This window comes from Ammodytes marinus (assembly GCF_949987685.1).
Source record: "Ammodytes marinus genome assembly, chromosome: 3".
NCBI classification, from domain to species: Eukaryota; Metazoa; Chordata; class Actinopteri; order Uranoscopiformes; family Ammodytidae; genus Ammodytes; species Ammodytes marinus.
Window position 1 is genome coordinate 31667407 of NC_137232.1, and position 21537 is coordinate 31688943.

The 21537-nt window shown below is 41.6% G+C and overlaps 1 protein-coding gene across 1 annotated transcript in view; it reads right to left on the reverse strand.

Annotated features, from left to right (window-relative positions):
- The window catches only part of sphkap (SPHK1 interactor, AKAP domain containing), a gene marked incomplete at both ends in the record, with an annotated part of 50691 nt that extends 30440 nt beyond the window's left edge, over positions 1 to 20251 (reverse strand). The window contains one exon of the mRNA XM_080024850.1: positions 20208 to 20251. Coding sequence (XP_079880976.1) covers positions 20208 to 20251 — 44 coding nt within the window. The remainder of the gene's footprint in view (positions 1 to 20207) is intronic.
- Positions 20252 to 21537: the final 1286 nt, after the last annotated feature.

The window sequence follows — 21537 nt, forward strand, 5'->3', positions numbered from 1 at the left end:
AAGTAACAATTCCTGCCACTGGAACTGGCGACGTTGTGATTCAACGGAATGTGCGGTAAACATTGGGCTACCAAGGTGCTCCACAGACTGTTTTACTGTAAACAGTAGCATAGCAACTGCAAACAGGTTTTATTGGGTTTTTCAAATGAGACGACAGATGGATAATAAGCAACCAAGTGACAACTATCAGGAAAATATACAAGTGAAGCTGCACGGATGTTTGAACAGTCAAACATCCCTGATGTTTAGTCAGACACACACACACACACACACACACACACACACACACACACACACACACACACACAACCAAACACACACACACACACATGCACACTCAATATGATGCTCTCCTATCCCCTCTATTCCTTCAGGGTCTCCCCCATTCGCTCTTCACACCACTCACTCTCCTCCTCCTAATCTGGGCCTCCTTCTTCCTCCTCCTTCTATTCTCTTTCTCTTTCTTCTTTTTCATCATCTTCTCTTTTGCCCTCCACACATCTTAATCCAAATGCTTTGAAGGGGACAGTGGTTGGGGGTGTGTGTGTATGTGTGTGTGTGTGTGTGTGTGTGTGTGTGGGGGGGGGGGTAATCCATTGCACACGTTCTTAAAATAAAAAGATGGAAGGACAACTAAAGTGGGGATGAAAGTGCTTGACTGCTCTCATCAGCAGAGAGGAGACATCTGAGGGAGAGCTGGGAGGAAAAAAACATATGAAGAGAGAATGAAGGCAATCTAGCTGTCAAACACTATTTTTAAATTTGGACTCTGAGTGCAAAACAGAAGCACTTCACGCGAGAGGTGGAGAGTAGGGAAGACTATTTATGTCTATTGCACCGTCTGGGTAGCCTGGAAATCCAGACCCTGATATCTTGAACGATAGAGGGTCTGGCCACGATCAATAGTAATTTCCAACTCAAGGGGCGGCTCCTACTCGTGCATTTCAAATGCCACTGCACGCAGTTGGATAGCACTACAACCAATCAGAGCGATGCACAAGGCGACGTAAGCCCCTTTCGTTTAGCGAACAGCTGTTAAATTGTTAAATTAAACGTTTGCCGTTGTCGGTCGGCAAAATAGAACATTCCACTTACTTGCTAATGAAAGATTTGAGTGCCGTCTTCCAAATCGTTAAGGGTCGAGGCCAAAGCAGTCTCAAACTCACACAACATATCCGCAGCCATCTTTGATGTTTACTATCACGGCTTCGACGTCGCATGCACGTCACTGTCGTCATCCGGTTACGTCCTCCCCAGAGCACCATATAAAGGGCTCTGGCGCGCCCATATTAGATAGAACCAATTGAAACCACCAGCCAGATTTCTGGCTTTCTTGATAAAGCTTCAACGGAGCGTGTCCAGAGTCCAGACCAACACGCGCAGCAAATTTAATTTGCCAGCGCCTAGTGGCAGGTCTGGGAATGCCAGGCTACCGTCTGGGGGAATCTGAGAGCAAATCATTCGTTAAAGAACTTTCGACTTTGAGAGGAGAAGATAGTTATAAAACATCTGGGGTGCAAAGGGGGTCGTCCTCGTCCTCCGACGGCCTGTGAGTTCACAGAGAAAGTTAGTCGGTGTACTGTATAAGTATACACAGGTCTTATGAAAAGTGGCAGTGTGTTCTTGGGAACAGCATTTAATTCAACCTGCTGTTCTTGTAACTCTGCTTTCATGTTTAGATACCACATTCATCCCAAAACAAATAACAGACCTAGTTCAGTTTTTTTAACACATACTATTGTGAAGTCAGGTAAAGATCGGTAAGCTGTAGTCCCAACCTCCACCAGTGAACTGAAAGAAAGAAAGACCAACTGAGGTCAAACAGATATTCTGGGAGTTACTGCAGTCTGAAAGGCTGTGCACCTTTCGAACCAACTGAGTAGCACCTTAAAGGATGGTAGAGTAAATCCCCCAGCGTTAAGCGAAGCATCAACTGGCTCGCTGTTAAGCCACAGTTTGCCCCAGTCGGGATGTGTGGAGAATATATGGATCAACACACTCATATTTTTTGCATAAGGAGTTGAACGGAAAACTGTATAACACATTTTTAAGAAGTTAAATAGTAGCAAAATGTTCCAGTAAAATATGTACGCATCAAATGACAGTTGCAAAGTGATAGCGTGAAAGGGCTCGCTCGTGGTGACGTAACTACAGAGAATTATCAGACAAAACAGCAGCTCCTCTGAGCTGTACAGAGCTTTACATAGCGTTTAAGCCCATTGTTCAGGTGTCAGGACCATGACTTGTATGACTTGACTGTAATTGTTCTTCACTGTTTCACACAGGCAGATGTTTTCGAGAAAAAAAAGGAAGGAAAAAAACTGCAAAAGCTCTGTAGGCTACCTGATAAGCTCCAAACGACAGACAAACACAGCTAGTCAATAGTGAGCATTTGTTTTTACATCAGAAGTTCTTAATGACCAAAAACTGAGCTCAAAGGACATTTTGGCAAACAAGGTCACATCAAATAAAAAAGTGATGTTATGTTAATGTTGTGTTCACAATTTGCTTGTGCCGTGACTGCCATCCCTAAGTGCAGTTATGTCTGGTGGCGATATAGAGGACCTCAAACCCAGGCAAGAGAAAAACTAATGGACTTTAAGGCACAACCAATTGATTTTGGCAGGAGGCCTCAGTCTCTGAACTATGGATGTCTGAAACCTGCTAAAAGCTGCTGAACCAAACGGGTGGCTCCTCACATGGCGTAGTCAGAGCTGTCATGGCCTGCTGCACCGATCACTGACCAATCCAGGATAAAAAGAACCGCACAACCACTTCACAATACTACTCATGCCTCATTTCCACCGAGTAGAGCGGGTCGGATCGGAGCGGTCTGGTCCGGATAGTTTGGCTTTTCATTTGCCAAAAGTTGGGTAGGGTACGGTTAAAGCGCACCTAACCGCTCTGAGCCGCTCCCAATCTCAGTACTCCTCCGTAGGGGTACTAGCCGCCTGAAAGCGGTCCGAAAATGCGGAGCGACACACCCCCGTCATTTGATTGGTCGAAAGAATCATTTCTGCCATGTGTAGTCATCTCGGCAAGAGTGAAGAGAGTCTTGTGTTTTGTCGAAAATGTGAGCACAGCACTGTTTATTGTGTGGTGTTTTTCCTCGTCAATAAATTAATCAGTTGGTTACACTGTGTCCCACTGCTAGTCACGTAGCTGCCGCAGCCAGCGCTGTTCGCTCATGAGTTGCACCGAGCCGTTTCTGTGTGTTTTCGCCATAGATAGTAGGCTAGTAAATACACGTTCACAACAACACGGGGGGAATAAATAAAGAAGCGGCTGGTTTGACCAAGCAAAAACGAGAGACAGCTGGCTTGACCACAGTTGGTGGAAATAATCATTTCCGCCGTGTGTAGTCACCTCGGCTAGAGCGAAGAGCCGTCTGTGTGCTCACAACAACACGGGGGAAAGCGGCTGGTTTGACCAAACGAGAGACCGGTTTGACCACAGTTGGTAGAAAGAATCATTTCCGCCGTGTGTAGTCACCTCGGCTAGAGTGAAGAGTCTTGTGTGTTGGCGAAAATGTGAGCGTAGCACTGTTTATTGTGTGGTGTTTTTCCTCGTCATTAAATGAACCAGTTGGCTACACTATGTCCCACTGCTACGATGTCACGTAGCTGCCGCAGCCAGCGCTGTTCGCTCACTGTATCAGTTGCACCGAGCCGTTTCTGTGCTCACAACAACACGGGGGGAATAAATAAAGAAGCGGCTGGTTTGACCCAGCAAAAACGAGAGACCGCTGGCTTGACCACAGCTGTTCCACAGCCCGATAGTTTGACCCACATTCTGGCGGCGGCTATCGCAGTCCAGCCGAAACCCCGCCCTACCCGTAAAGGTAGGGTCATAAACCCCGCCCTACCAGTAAAGGTAGGGTCGGCGGTGGAAACAACACCGAGATTCTTAGAAGTGAGCTGTCCCGCTCTGAGCCGCTCTGACCCGACCCGCTCTACTCGGTGGAAATGAGGCATTAGACCTGCAGCAAACTGATACTAGATTGTTCCAATGATATTTGAGCAAAATACAAAAGACCGTTCTCCTTAAAGAAAGTGCATATGTAAACACATTAGCATCTTTCCACACAGAACTCGGACACTTGAGAGGCACACATGTATGGTATAGGACTACTGGACAGTCCAGGTATCCATGCATAGTAGACACAGTATTTACTAGCTGACAGACAGTTCGTGGAAGCAATTAGACCTAATGGCATTGTTAATCAGAGTAATCACAGCCCCCGCTCACCTCACGTTATTCCAGATTTATTTTTATTTAACCTTTCCATCTATCTTGCCTTCCACCTGTGCTCTCATCGTAATGGAAACGCATGATTACAGGACCTGATCATTATGAAAAGGTTAATGATGGGCAGAGCCATTGGTTTGTCTTGTCAGTGACATAACTTACTATTTAACGCTTCTCTTTTCAGTACACAGTGCATATTGAACAATGACAAAATAAAAAAGGACAACATTATGCAGACGTTTTTAGAAATACATTTTTACAATATTTATGTATTTAATTAAGAGGGAATGTTTTTTGTCTTATACACCTTTCTTATTTTTTGGATGGGACTCAAATGTTTTCATCGTCTGTGCTACAGAGACAGTGTCTGCAAAGCTGTCGTCTCTTTGCTGAGAAGAAAGTCTTAGCAGCATAATAAATGTCTCCGGAGATATTTCTGCTGACTGTTTTGCTGTGTTCGTGCTTTTGTATATTAACAGTGATCCAGCGTGCCCGTTTCACCTCTGCATGATTTTTAAAAACGACTCTCATTGAGTTCATACAGACAATGTCTAGACTCTATTTCTCTAAGGGGAAATGGACCGCCCCCGGCTTTGACCTGTTGCGAATATCCTTGTTTTTACACCTAACAATGTTACTTTTGTTTCAATACTAGCCAACCACATTCATCATCCATATACAATTAACTTTTGTTGATTTCTCCAAACCCTAGTTTCAAACATCCGACTGAGTTTTTACAATTGAATTTTTTCTGTTTTATCTGTCCTTTTTCTCAAACCAATTGTATGCACTATTGTGTTACACCATCCTCCCACAGTTATTTTCTCCTGCTGTTGCTCCCAGAAGACTTTGGTGAGTTAGAAAATCATCTGTCATCAGTCACTAACTTAATTCCAGTATGGAGATGGCACTTTATAATTTTTTTTTTTTTTTTTTTTTTTTGCTGTTTAAAGCATCACAATCGTCTTTTTAATTCCATATTTTTACATACTTAACTGTCAAAACCTAGCACTTGCATTATCCATTATGCAACTCGACAATGCAGGTCAGCGATTTGGGTGTGTTATACTGTGCTAGCCTCAAGCACAAGTGAGGAGTGCATGGCCTACAGTGGTCTGGTAAGCTCACTTCTTTCTCACTCCAAACCTCTGTAGTAGTATCTACTGCTAGTATTTACCTTCAACTCTTTTCTTATTTTCAAACTTCACCCCTAACCAACTCTTCCAAGTGACTTGAGGCAATTTATCAGCATTTGCGCAGCTCCCTCTGGAGCCACAAAATGCTTTAAACTGCTTTTTTTCACATACACAGTCTCCCACAAAGGTAAACAGACTTTAAAGTGTAACATTGTTGTAGTTCTGCTTTAAACCCTATTTGTGTTGCCTCAACCAAACCTGTAAGCACTCTTGATAGCCAATTTAGGCCAGACAGTACAATCATAAAATGTTCAGAGCTGAGAACCGGCATATTGCTGCAACCACACAGTATTGCTTCTTTGAAACCTCTGTGTTAGAAATACCTCCGATGTAGACACAATAAAGCAGAATGTTGTTGACTGAATAATCTTTTTCAAATATTTCATGTTAACATATATCTCTCCTTTGCTGTCAGGCTACTTTTACCATTGAAAGCCTTTCTGTGTTCTAGTCCTAACTCTTTCCCTTCCTCTTTTTTGTTAATTGATTAAATTATTGTCGCAGAAGCAGCCCTCACCCTTTGCACTTCTGCTATGAGCTGTCTTTATTTTCTTTTATCATTTCACAACGCTAATGTTGAACTGAGGCAAAAGGTAGAGGATGCAGGATGGCAGAAGAGGTGGTGGCAGCCACAGCACAGAGCCTAACCCTCTACAACAGTAGGTGTTAGGGAGTGGTGACAGATTGTGGTTCCGGTCTGCTGCTGGGAGAATGCCGGCAGGTTTGGGGCCAGACGCAGCCAGTGGCAGTGTCCAAGCCAAGTCAGTGACAAGCCTGCTGGGTAATAATGTAATAAATTGTATTTAAATGCTGATGAGATTATCACATGTACATGGACACAAATCCTTGGAGTGACCTTGACTTGAGTGTTAATGGAGACACTATCTTACTGCGATGGGATGCGCAGGAGCTGGAAAAGATGGCACAATGTCTCCCTGTGGTTTTGTATTGAGTATAGGGCTATTCCATTCCATTTGAGTCCACTCTTCACTGTCGGATCACCAAGCTGCAAAGCCCATTGAAAACCTGAGCAGCAGGTATAATTGATTTGTTTGAAGTCTCTCTATAATCCCTCCTTATCCGTGTATCTCTCCCCCTTTTCCTTTCCCTGTGGTAGTCCCTGCACCATCTATTCCTTCCTTTTTATCTAAATGTGCTTTAAATCTCTCTGTCAGTCTCTCCATCCATCACTTGGCAGTTGATTAGCGTCTGTCCAGCCTAATCTCACCAACAAAGCAGAGAAACAGCTTTTTTGTTCTCCTTTTTCAGACCCTTTAATCTTGTGGGGAGAAATTCAGATGCAAGCTAGGATGATCAGCCACATACACTAGTGTTAGACCAGTGGTTCTCAAAGTGCGGCCCGCGGGCCGAAGCATATCTGGCGGTCCGCGGCCCGCATTGAATTATGAATTATTAAAAAAAAATATATATATATTTTTTTTTTATTGAAACGCACGGAGGGGATGCGTCCCCCGTAACAGTAAAAACAGTACAGGGGTCGAAACACTTAAATATCCCTCCTAATTGTTTGTATTCATTCCCCACTTATTAAACTTGCGAAGTTCGGCTGGCCTCTGCCTCTCGTTGCAGACGGCTGGTCAGCCTCCCGCAGTGCAGCAGGCAGTGTAGTGGTCCCAATGTAAGTTGTTAGATAGTGAGCTTGTCAAGCCCAATACGATGCACTTTCTCACATTCAAGGTGAATTAGATTAGGTCAAGTGTCTAAGGATGGATGCTAACATTATCTGGTTTTTAACTCTTTTGCCTAAAGTTTAGCTAACAAACTAACGTTAGCTAGCTGCTGATAGCCATGGAACTATCTGCCTAGTTGACTGCTGATAGCCCACCCTGTTTATTTCCAATGTATAGTGTCATAATAGTTAACACTGCTGCTGCATCATGAGTAGTGAGTCCTACAAAAAAACACTCCAAAAGGTGATACGTTTTCAATGTGTAGAAAGTTTTGAACAATAAAGTAGAATAAATATTTGAATGCAATACAGAATGCCTCAGTGCCTTGATTTATATTCCATTAGATGTGTGTCAATGGGAGCGAGTTGTCTTTTCCTTAACATTTCCACCATAAATAAATACAGAAGACACAAATTACTGCATAAAAATTAACCAAAATGCACAAAATGAAGTGTTCGAACCTCAAATTTTTCTGGGGGGCAACCCCCAGACCCCCGCTTTTAATGTGTGTTCCCCAATGTTGAAATGAGACCTAGCCCTTCATTTATTACTTTAAATGTGTTAATTACACAGTATTGGATGCTGACCAATACATGTAAACTGTAAAGACGCAAAGACGCTGGCCATTGAAATTATTTCAGTTTTATAATTTTTTTTCCTTCGGCGGCCCTCGGTCCAATGTTGGGTTCCTAAATTGGCCCTCAGCTATCAAAAGTTTGAGAACCCCTGTGTTAGACATATGAATTGAATGACAATTTCTTCATAAATACTTATTGCCCATCATGTGATTGGGGGCTAATAAAAGATTGAGGTTCTCTTTAAATAGAAAACAATAAAAACTTGTAAATAATGTTCATTCTTCAGTTGATCATATTAAAGCGGCTACGAGTAACATTTAAATATCTTTTAAACAGCCTCATGTTTCCTCTGATAATCATAAATTACCTTTAACAGCAAACGAGACCAGTTAGGTGACGCTGCTGCATCAACTGTGTGTAGCACTGACTGGCATTAGTTGATGCAGTGTCAAAACCACTCTTACGGAGCCGAAAAGAGTCCTCACACTTTCAACACACGGACATGCACTATATTGCACCCTTCTCAGTTCACACTCGCACGCCTGGCACGAGCTAGAAAACAGCTTTGCGACAGCGGACGTCGTAAAAATACTACCGCTTTTGTCCAAAGGGGACGCCAACGTCCCATGTTACTCGTAGTGGCTTTTAAAGGAATACATTGTTCTACATTGCACTGCTTTTTTAAACCCTTTGCAACAGTAACGGAAATAATTGTACAGCCAAAAAGTTGTGGTGGAACTGATTCAACACCTTTCCAACTTTGGCAGTGAAAAGGAGTAAAATCTAATATAATTAAAATGTTTCATGAGGCAGTCATTGAGATGGCAAACCTGTTGGGTCATTAATGGTCTGACTTTGCTGTAGGGAACGTGTGACGGCAGCCACTGGATACAAACAGAACAGGAAACACTGCCAACATCAAGATACAATTACAATTAACATGAAGAACAAATGGAATACCAGGTGCTTTGACTCCACAATTCAATTATTGCTACATACTGGCAAGGCGGCTCAATGAAGGTCATGGCCACGCAATAATTAAGAAGCACCATGAACCATAACAGCACTAAGAAATTTTGAGATACAAAGGGTCTCTTAGAAAGGTTAACAATACCTTCTGCGTTAGTATTTAATAAGCACAGTAAAAGATGGCAGTGTCTGTCTCATTAATAGAGAACATCACCCTCTAAATGTGAGGGAAATATGGCCGCGATGGAGATAATTACTGTGAAGTACTGGATGCCTCTGAGCTAACGGTACGGGAGAACGCATTCCCAGTGATCCATTCATCAAGACGCTCTGTCTTACAGATGGTCTCAGATGTTAAGAAATACTCTTTGTAAGATGATACAGAATATATTTTTTTTTCAGGTTTTTTTCAGTGTTTTGCATATATTAAAATATTACATTTTCTACCGAATATTCCCTGTGTAAAAGTCTGCCCATTTTTGTGAGTCCCTGTAATGTGATATTGCAGTATACATTGTTTTAAATTAGCCATACTATAACGGTGGCTTGAGAAATAATGGGAGTGATGATATTCTCACTTCTCACATTGTGTTTGGTGCAAATTGCCAAAAAATAGCATGCATGTTTGCGTTCCATTTGCAAAACATAAACATTCAAACTATCACTGTGTACAATGTAAATATGTCAAGTCTAGTGTTAAACCTCTCAAGGCACTGCTGTTTCCAAGTGCAGCCTCACAGAGCTGCTAGCACGGCTGCAGCCTCTCCGTCTTGTTTATGTCTTAACTTTGTCAGATTTATAGACCCGATGTGTTTTTAAGGCTGGATATCTTTTTTTAATGTCTCTCCATTCCTCTCACTGTCTCTGTGTAAAATCACTCTCAAGTACCGTTGCTAAAAATGTGCCTTTGATTGATGCCGATGCCCTTGGCACTGATGTTGAATTGTAGTTCAGTTTCCCTAGAAAGCATTCAGCAGAAACAGCGACAGAATGCAATGCTGGCAAGTTGCTGACTCAGATATCTAAAAAGTTGACTATTCTACATGAAAATTTTAATTAAAAAAATCTGGCAAAAATCTGTTAGTTGGTTAAAAAAAAGATCACTTATTAAGCTATTAGTAAAAGTTCCATGAACGCAGCTTGCTGGGAAAGAGACAAGCGAAAACACAACCTCTCAGCGACGTTGGAGACTAGGGTAATCAGGGTGAACTTTAAAAAAACAAAAAAAACATTACTCTAATGAAAACAAGAGGTCGATAAGGTAGAAAACAAACTGGGGAGGGAGGGTGAGGGAATTAAATGACGCATCAGAAGGCACAAAACAAAGGATTTGTAGGTGAAGTCGGGTCAGGGTGAAGGTGAGAGCGGGAACTGGGTCTGGATTTACACAAGACAATTATCAGATGCGAGGTAATCCATTCATGTACGAGGGATTTTACGGTCCAGTCTCATAGGACAATGGCTGGAGATTAACCTCTGATTGGTCCGTCTACTTTTTCCACAAACACATAGACGTTAAGTAAGTACGCAGACAGTCACATGGCAAGAAACTGGACCAACCGTTTCTCAGGTTAGGCAATGACCTCCGTTGGATCAATATCGTTGACCCCAACCCTATTTCTAAAGCCCAATCAATTTACCGTGTTCTGAGAACACAGTACTAAGGGACACAGTACTCCAACTTCAGTCCATCGATGGAAAGAGTGATGCATAATTAATCGCCGCCTCTCAAATATGTGATCACTTAAGACCACAGTGAATGGGCGAGGGCAGCTGTAATGACTGCTTTGCTTCTGCCGTCGTCCGTAGAGAACAATGTGCCGACAACCGGCTATGAGTGAATTATGACTGGTCTGAAAGAGGCATTAATGGTAGTAAATATTTCCATAGTTTAGAAATGTATGAAGAAATGGGAAAAGCTATGAATGGCGCGGAGTATAAGGGGGGGGGGGGGGGGGGGCAGGCAGCCATAAACATGTGTGATCAATGATGCTCTTTGGCAGAGTTAAATTTAGCTCCCTGCCTTACGCGACCAGTCCCAACAATCCTGGTTTATCAGTATCATTTATCAAAAAGCTGTGTGACAGGCCGGACATCGCGTCCGCGGTAAGAAGGGAGGGGGGGGGGGCTCTCACTGGCTGCTCAGGAGGCATGAAATCACTTGGTGAGGAGAGGGATAACGCAGATGAATAAACTTAGAGTGGAGATATTAATCAGAAGGAAAACATCTGTCCTTAAGAGAGAGAGAGAGAGAGAGAGAGAGAGAGAGAGAGAGAGAGAGAGAGAGAGAGAGAGCCAAAGCTATACTGCTGCTGACTCATTCCATCTTTCTGTCCTGCTTCATCACACACACTCTGAGCTCCCTTTGTTTTGGCTGCCTTCTGTTCTTTAATTTTTTTTTTTTTACTTTTCAGAGTGCTGACTGTCTGAGACGGCATGGTAATGTGCTTCATGTAGGTTTCACTACATATTCACTATGTATACAGACTATTCTTCATTGTTAGCCACAGACGTAAGTGGGACAGGGGGTAAACCTTGGAGACCTCTTTCTTGTTTATTATAATAGGGGGAAGGCTGAAAGGGAGCAGTCATCCATCAAGGTTCACACAACATAATGACAGTATCAGTGGTCAGCTATTTTAAAGACACATGATGCCCCATGCTGTGTCAAGTCTTGTGTGTGTATGACTACAGTGATAAGTGATAGGTGGAGGAAATAACCGGGATTAATTTTTTTTTTTAAATGTCCATCTTTTAACCCAGATTTGTCAATGGGAGCAAAAATACTAAGAACCCAGAATAATAGTTCATTTCTTTCTGCTGTTTTTCGTGTCAGACATACAGTATTTCATGTAGCCTTTTGGTCTGAATGATCTTGATATATTTTAAAGCTCCCATATTATAAATTTTTCGGTTCTATTATACACCATATTATATGGTCTTAGTGGTCCCTAATACGTTTTTCTTTAATTGTTTGCTGGAAAAAACTTTCAGATAATTTATTGTACTATGCTGATGTTCAGCTAATCTCACAATGGCCTATTTTTTTAAAAGAGCTGCAGCTCCCCTCGTAAATATACAATCTTTGAGCTTCCCCCGCCCCCTGTCCGGAAGCGAAGCCAGATACGCCTCGCCCTCTGTCTGTCAGGGCCGTGGACCAATAAGAAATAGGGGTGTGGGCTGCACAGTGGAAGCTTCTGGCTTTCCAGTTTTTGAGGTCAGAAACGAGGAGAATTCTGACTGGAGTATATTGGGGGGGTGGGAGGGGTGGGGGTTTCAGAAAGGGGGAGAGTGAGAAAAGGAGAGATTGTTATTTATTTTATATTTTGGCAGTCTCTAGGCACACCGTGGACCCATGGATATGTTAGAACACATAATAGCATAATATGTGACCTTTAAAAAGAATCACACGTGTTCAATTATATAAGTAGAAGCTAAATAGATCACATTAACACCTTTGTAGAGCAGCGCCTTTTTTGGAAGGGAGTGAACAACTGAATAATTCAGGTGTACTAAAGCTTGACAGACTCCATAGAATACAAAAGGTGATAAAGGACAATGTTGAGCTGTTTTTACTGGGCCAGAATGTACAGCTGTGACCCCTACGTAATACTATTTTCAATGACCTCCATTTAGAGTTCCTGGATCAGTAGATCATAACAAACAAAAAAGCACCACACTAAGAAACCTTCACACACTGTTTCTCCAGCTTGACATTACTCATCCTTGTCTCCCAGTATTACATTTATATATACTGCTATTTTACAGGAGCACATGTTTTTGGAATATACAGTAATTAAGTTTGATTTACCAATGGTTATCTATTAAAAGACCATATCTGTGTGGCAACATGTTTATACCGAAAGAAGCAGCAAAACATTTACTCCTGTGACAATGTTTGTTATCCTGAACAATTTCTGCACGTGGCTACTAAAAAAACAAATTTTAATGGTTATGTTTGGGGATAATTGGACATTCTAAGTTTTACCACGCTCTTTACAGTGCCAGTGACCACTGTGCATGCAGCAATTATATTTCCTGAGATACAAATAATATTGTAACAGTACAATAACAGTTGATATGAATGTACTTGTAGGAAAAAGATTGGAATTTTGATGAAAAAAGTATTTTAAATTCAAAAATACAGAGGCAGACTGACTTAATAATGTAAACCTATAGCCCTATAATGCAAGTCATAACCCATCCCTCATCTGTTTTCATCTGTGAGCCTTTTTCCAATCCTTGAAAATTCAGAGAGGTCATTGTTTTCTCGCAAAGCAGTGAAAAACCCCTGACGTTCAAATGCGTCAGTGTTTGCTGAAGAAACACTTTAACAGAGTGATGGATGGTTTTCTATCTAGCAGAGTGTGTGTTCAGCTCAGTGGAACTACTGCAAACACTGATTGAAAATATTCACTTTCCAAACACTGCTGTTTAGATAGGATGACGGCCCTCCTCCTCCTCCTCCACCTCTCCTCTGCTCTCTCGCTGCATCCTTGTACTCCTGGCTGCAGGCGACTGAGTGCTCCTAATCAGCAATCATTTTAAAAGGTCATGAATGAGACCACTGTGGCAGAGCCTGCGGACTGTACGCTATAGTAGCAGTTTGTCCCAGTCAACTGGTGCGCCGAACTGGCACTTACTGAGCTGTAGTTTAATTACATTGGCTCACGGCCTGTACTGCTCCTTTTTCATTCCTCCCTTGTCACTTTTTTCATGACAATTTTTGAAGCTCTTATTATAAGGACAAATGGGAACTATGATTCTAATTCTCTCATTCACAACAGGTTTTCATCTCTTAATCATCATCCAAGGCCTCATGCGATCCATTTAGCTGCATTAGTTTCGAGGTCTTTGTATTGTTGTTGTTGGCTCCCTGTCATGTCTTACAATGCCAAGTGAATAGAACAGAGCAATCGTCAATGTTATTAGTGACAACTGGGCTTTTCATACGATGACAAGTAAACATGTCTCCATAAATGCACATAAGGCTAACACGCTCTGAAATCAGCCACACTTGCAAATATTTGATGTTAATGCTGCTGATCCTGCATACATGTGTTCCACATATGACAGCTCATAAAGCGCCATAAAGCACTCTTAAAGGAATAGTTTGTCATATTTAGGAAATAATAGATTGGCCTTCTTGCCCAGAGTTAGATAGGAAAGCGGAGACCAATTGCATGTCTGCATTCAAAGTATGAGACTACACTCAGAAAGAGTAGGTTAGGTTAGCTTAGCACAACAAGACATTTATAAAACTCACCAACCTAATTTGTACAAAAACTTAACACAACCTCCTCAATCAGTATGTTCCGTGGTGTCTCTCCTCTCAGCTAACTCCAACTGTTTGTTTGATTAAATCCTTGAAACAATTCCCAGTCTTTGTTGACTATGTATTTTCAGTGAGCTCTAAACGTTAAGTATCAAACTGCCTTTGTAGCAGTGTGCAGAATGGTCCCAGTGCCAGCCTGTGTGTAGGGAGATGCCTGGACAGATGGCTCAAGCCAGATTTACTCAGGCGTCCTACTGTCTACAACCACAACGCTGTCGCCTTTGGTACAGATACAACAGTGTCCATCTGATCCCTACAACCACACAGCATCTGCTGAAGCATTCTGTTGGGGTGTTGTTGTTTGCGGGTCCCTATATCTATGTTTATGCAGTGTGTCCGCATATCTGTTTTGCATTGCTTATGAGAATACAGAGTATGCAGTATGAGAAGTATGTCAGTATTTGTGCGTATAAGTGCATATGCTCCTCCTTGCTGCCCTTATGTTAAACCTGCATTGCCTAATGTGCGGATAAAAACTGTACCACAGAGACTTGAAAAATCTCCAATCAATGACAGTCCAGACAGGTTTTGAAACAGTCAAACCTATAAACAGAGACGGTGAAGTGTAATAGTGACATGTTGTGACTAGGAGGAAAGGGCATGGAATGTGAGATGGGGAGCTAATAAAGGCAACAGATGAAATACAAACATATAAAAAGTGTTTGAGATTAGTGCTGCAATCATTTAATGAACTTAAAACACTATCAAAAACATTGTCAAGAAAACAGAAGAATTAAACTGAGGTTTTTGTTCTGATCATCCCCAAATAAAACACCCCAAATGCTTTCATAAGCATCTACAGTCGAAGTTTAGTCTCTCTTTGCCTCTAATGACATTCAGTCCTGCCACTCATAATTCTGTCTTTTTAATGTTGCAAGCCCAGCCTGCCCTGCTGCTCAACAGACCATGATACTGTATCATTAAAACTATCCAAATACTATAGATCACTTAGGGTGATTTCACTCTCAGTACAGTAGGCTACACACAGTATTGTGATTTGATACAGTAAGATTAACATTTTGGCTCATTGTTACAAAAAAAATTATATCTCTCTGAAGTATAAAAACATAGGAAAAATAATAATGACTTCTGGTTGTTAACCGTATTCGTTTTCTGCAGTTAAAAAAATTTATAATATCCCTTGCCCTTAAAAAGGGTCAAGCTTATAGTATGTATGGGGTGTGCTCTTTTTGCTTTGTGTCTCTGCTTATTGATGCCACTTTGTGAACATTCTTCCTCTCATCACCATAACCATAAATATTCTTAAGTATAGACCTGATTTTATGCACTTCCTGTGTCAATCCTGGTCCTCTCCCAGCAGATCAGATGTTGAACTCCAGCCACTTGGCTTTACAATCTCACCCTGGGTGGCTATTGCTTCAATCAAACAGGTGTCCAAACTGGCAGTTCAAAGGTGGAAGAGGATTGCAAAATGTGCCCACAACAGCCTTTCCTTGACACTGTTTCAAGGCTTTTAGCAGCCAAAAAAATCCCACTCAGTGCGTCTGATCAGCTGCCTCTAGTATCCAAACAGTTTGCTTGACCGTGGTGACAAACTGAGAGGTGTGAGGTTGGCACAGCACTTATAACTGAGCCTCTCTCGCCTCCCACCATCGGCTTGAAAAGTCAAAGTCGCCCTTGTTGTCCCTCTGCTGAAAATCAATGCTTTTTTGTCCTTTGCAGTAGTAAACACATTGCAGTATAGTATACGGTTATAATGAGTGAAGAAGGAAAGTCTGTAAAACAAAGATCTAAAAGAAAACATTCCCACCACCTACAGAGCAATACAAAACGTACAGCTCTCTTGCACTGATTATTTTGTTTCGACACTTTCACCCATGCTACAAGTCTAAATACCTAGAACTTAACCCTGTTTGCATAAATTAGATCTGTTTTATTTACAGTTTGTTTCGATTGCTAACCCACAGTGGGCACAACTGTAGCTCAATGTGCAAAACTCTAACTACAGTCTGCACTACCAACAGTCACTGGAGCTGAACAGTTCACTTCACCTGCAACATAGGCTCAGTGCAGCAAACACTATGAATTGTCCTCATTGAGATAACACACACTGTCACTCAGAACCTGCTCAGAGTACAAACACTAGCATCAAACCCCAATACATAAATTACAAACTTTTAATCTTTACAGTTTGAATAATTTGAGTTATTTCACACAAATTACGTAATATTTTCTTGGATGAAAGGGTGAAATTATTTCACATGAAATTGTTTATTTTATAACATACAAGTTTAAATGAAAATCAGAAGTTTGCTTCAATAGATACAAATTTTGTATATTTTATTGAAAACATTTCCAAATGTAGTATTTATCTGTGTAAATATTCTAAAATTGTAATACAGAAATCTATCCTGTAATGTTGTCATTTACTGTAAGGATGCAACTCTAAGCTGTTTGTTTGCTGGAAAATTCGTATTACAGATGCAACTTTAGATTTTTGCAGATTGGGTTGCACTCTCAACCCTGCCTCTCTCAATGAGAGACCATGATTCACAACAGGGTCTATCAGTGTAGCCCTTACTGTATTTCATCAGACATTACAGCTATATGTCTTCCTCCACACATCCACACTCTCACTGCCACTCTTCTCCCTCCAACAACCTGTCTTCATTGGTCCATTTACAAAAAAAATTATATTTTTGAGTTTTCCCTTTATACTGAATGGGCCAGTTTCACATACATGGATTAAGACTAGTCCTGGACTAAATGGAATTTTGAATGGAGATTGTCCATTGAAAGTACAATTTAGTCCAAAACTAGGCTTAATCCATGTCTGCGAAACCGGCCCTATATGTTCACTAACAAGTCTAAAACAAGACACCTTCTTAGTGTTTCAGTTGAAATTGCAATTTGCAGTGTTTGAAATGCACTAGGCATTCATTCTGTTTTGAATGTGTGGTTTACAGTTGTGGCAGTAGTGTGTTAGCGTTTGAAAAAAAGTGCTGGAAATCCACAGTGTTGTGCAGGTTGTGGTTAAGCCATGAGATAGGTGTGTAGAGTTTTGAAAATTGTGTTTTATCAATGAAAAACGAGCTAGAGTTTGTCCCGAATGAACCGCTGCTCTGCATACTGTTGTTAGAGTTTTGCACTTGTCGCTCCAGTTGTGCCCACTGTGGTTTAGCAATCGAAAAAAACTGTAATTCGAGCTAGGAGCCTTGGACACAGAGCCCTGCAATGGCAGCATGGTTGGGGGCACATTAGCATTGTTCTGCTTGATAGTGAACTCATTGGTGCAAAGAGAGAAAACAGAGAGTGGCTGAAGAAGAGAGGGGAAAAAGACAGTGACAAAATAATTGCTAATTTACACCTGCTGGTAGATGCCTCATCTTCCCTCTGATTAGTCTACTTCAGACATAGCCCCCTGAGCAGTGATTGCATGCTTACATCTCCAGACACCTGCACACCACACAGCAGCTTCAGCCCTGTAGCCCTGAAGAGCTCTTGATTTTTAGACAGTTTTGAGGTTCCCAACCAAGCACAGCGAGAACACTGCCTTTCAGACCAGTAGCCACTTCCCCAAACTATTTTGACAGCTCCTAAAAACATGCAATGCCATGCAATAGGGGATCACTGTTGATATTGCCTTCTGCTCAGCGTGGAGCTGGACTGTGGATTGCAATGAATGAAATAATGTGTGCCATGTGGTATAATTTCAAGACGCATGTACAACATGAGTCTTGCCTCCAGTCCAGCTGGTATTGCACAAGATACCGCTCATATATGTGTTTTTCTAACAGACACTTGAGGGCTCCACTGGTTAGACTTTAACAGGCTATGATAGGCAAAGGTCAATGTGCAATAAGTCAGCAAATGCAAAATAATGGTTTCAATGTTTTAAGACTGGGCCACTGTAGTGAAGGCTGGGGGATGGGTACCTGAGTCATAAGCAATTAATTAATTGGGTCCAAACTGGAATACAACAACCGATGGATGGATTGCCGTGACATTCATTATTCCCTTCAGCCTCAACTCTACTTTGTAATTACTGCTAATTAGCAAATGTTAGCATGTTCACACAGTGCATTTAAAAGGCAAACATTATACATGCTAAATACAAGTTTTAAATAGGCATGTTAGCTCGCTGACAGCATTTAGCTGAGGGCAGCAGGGTGCCTGCAGCCTCAGCTGAAGACTCACCCTACTCTAAACTGTGTCCACAGAGCGTGAAGAGCACATCAGCAGAGCAGCAGCAGCAGCAGTTCAGTCCTGGGTCTGTGTCTACACAGGATAGATTCAGGCACATTATTGAATGTAGGTCACCAATGTTTGGCAGTGCTCAGAGCCCATCACACAGTCACTGCAGTCAGGTTTGTAAAACAGAAGACATGATATGTAAAAATATGCTGGGGGTGCCTTTATGGACGTATATGTGATGGCTTGACAAACAGAAATTTCCATTCCTTTCAACTTTATTTATTCATGTTGACATCATAAATATGAATTGCTAAAGAAATATGACATGTGGTATGTGTTTTAAAAATCTGAAACCAGGCAACAAAAAGGAAGATGATGAAAGGAAGTTTAATCCAACCTCTTCCAGTACTTTGCAGCAGATCATATTAACTTGCCATATCCTGAAAAATAAAACCTGGAACTGTTCAGGGCAGTAACCTATAAAACTGTAATTAAAAAGTAAAACTTTTATGATGGAGTTAGAACAGTCAAAAATTTAAAATCATCAAGTTTAATTTGCTGCTCCATGATATATGAAGAAGGATTTTCATTAGTTACTGTTGACAACGAGATTTCAGACATAATACTGTGTTTAAGCCTTGGCTGCACTTGCCCACACACATGAAGACCACTGATGAAAAATGAACCCCATTCAAGCATCTGTCTCCACACACACACACACACACACACACACACACACACACACACACACACACACACACACACACACACACACACACACACACACACACACACACACACACACACACACACACACGAGAATTGTTCTCTTCCCAAAGTACATTTTGACCTACAATTATCTTCTGCCCTACTTCAGTCTGTCCCTGACGATTTAGCCAAAATGATCTCAGAGCATCTGAAGCAGGTGTTTCCAATGCCCTTCACCATTTTGCACCTCAAATGAATTTCATGTATCTCATCATGTTACAGTAGGAGCAATTCAGGGATTTTATGTCTTGCCATATGAATGGATATATTGAACTCTTAACGATAGCTATGGCATCCAGGTGAAAGCTGTTACAATACTACTATTGCTTGAATGCATTGTTGTGTTGTTCTGGCCATTCCTCTCTGACTGCTGACCCACATAAATAACACATAATCTGAAAGAAAAATTGCCATTTCCCCATTACTTACAGCACATTATTTGAACCGCAGCTACTGCCCATGTGAAGTCACCAACAAGAAAACATTCCTTCAATCCCTTCTCCCACTCTCTTCACCATCTGTCCTTCCTATTTGCTTCTCTGTCCGACTACGGGGTTGTGGCACCTGTTATGCAGTTGGTGCTGCTGAGACATCGGTGCTGTTGCAGATGATGAGGTGTCTTTGCGCTTTCAGCAGCCTGGCATCCATTAGTGCTTGCTGCCTCTGCAGTCCCAGTGCATGCTCAAGTGTTTGCCTTTTCATTTTTCTCCCTCTGTCTCTCCCTTACCTGACTCCTTGGAGGAAGGCCCTGGTCTTTGTGATGTATTATGGCAATTAACCCCAGACTGGTGACAGTTGTTAATGGTCTGAAGCAACAAAGTGTGCCCCCATGTGGTGGGGGGAGGAAAAATACTTTTGTGATGCCAGGGTTGCAGTTGTATCATTATGGGCTTAGGCAATGTTATCTGAACCTTAGTAACTGTGGGAGAGTTTGTTGTAAAATAAAGTGATACAGAAAAAGCTACATTAGAATTTCCCAAGTATTTGGGTTACTCAACTGGAAATGTTCATGTTTCTACGATTCATAAATTGCAATTCAATTGCATTATTTAAACTCGGCAAAAAACTATGTTAGCAAATGTAGCAATGTGTGTGCAAATGTGAACTGTGTTAAATTATAAACATTTGTGAAACGTGAATAGTTGACACATTTTGTTGCTCTTTCAAAACCATTTATCTATTTGTATTATTTAAGTGTAATACCCTGGTGGTATTTAATCTATATCCTTCAAAAAGACAACATCAATAAAGAAAGTTTAGCTCTTACAGCTCTGCGAAGGCCCGCAGCACTGTGAATAGTGAGGACAGCATCTTCAGTCTGATCCTCGGCTATTTGTCCTGGGCAGGCTCTCCACCTGAAATACACAAGAATAGTTGAATGGATAAAAGAGTTTGTACACACACACACACACACACACACACACACACACACACACACACACACACACACACACTATATCAGTGTCAACAGATGGCAGCCTTTCTTTGAGGTCGTCCCTGCCCAGCAGTTTCCCCCCACGTCATTCAGCAGGTGTCTTCGATGTAAGCAATTTAAAGCACAGCAGCATGCCTTCACCCCTCCCACAAAACACAAACACACACACACACACACACACACACACACACACACACACACACACACACACACACACACACACACACACAAAAGTGATCCGTGAACAAATAAACTGTGCAGTTTGATACACCAATTCAGATAACTTAAGCAGCACAACCCACTGCTTCTATGATGCCCTACAGCAGCGGTTTTCAAACTGTGGGGCGCGCCCCCCTTGGGGGGCGCGGGGTTATGTCAGGGGGGGCGCGGATGAATATGTAAAAAAAAAGAAAAACTAAAAAAATTTTTTTTTTTTTTTTTTTTTTTAGTTTTTCTTTTTTATACTAAGATCACGGCATAGCTGGACACGAGTTGTTCTGCTTCGTTCCCCTCACTGCATTTAAATGCATTCAGTAAATTACAGATAAATAGGTCTCGTTAAAGAAAAAGAGCACCAAGCCCAACCCAGAGGACCCTGCATACATTTTGTTTATTTTCAATTAATATTTTTATGGAAAATCCATGTGTCCTTCTTCAATAGCTTCTAATTCATCAGACCCAGTGTCTCCAAATTATTTGTTCACACAAAATTCCTCATATTTAGCCTCCTAATTGTCCTCTCAAAGTGCACCAGATTCATGCATTTCACTTTAAAAAGGTGAAAAAAAATCTCCCGGGGGGGCATACCCCCGGACACCCCTAGGAGGGTCTGGTTCTCCACTGGCTACTATTCTCCTCCAGCAGGACATTGGAGGCACTAGCGAAAAAACACTGGGTGTGTGAATGACATTTAACTAGTCAATAATTTGGGCAAGTCTGTCTGCCTATGTTTCTCACTCCGATGCACACTCAGTCAGTATTATCCATGCTTAAAGGAAGCAGGATTAAAACACTGGATTAAGATGTTAAAATGTATTAAATGTGTTTAAAAACGCACAAAAATGTTTAGAATGTTTCAAAAACATGTTTAAATTTGTAAAAAAAAAAAATTGGGGGGGAGGGGGGGCACCGCTGAAATTTGTTCTCTGAGGGGGGGCTCACT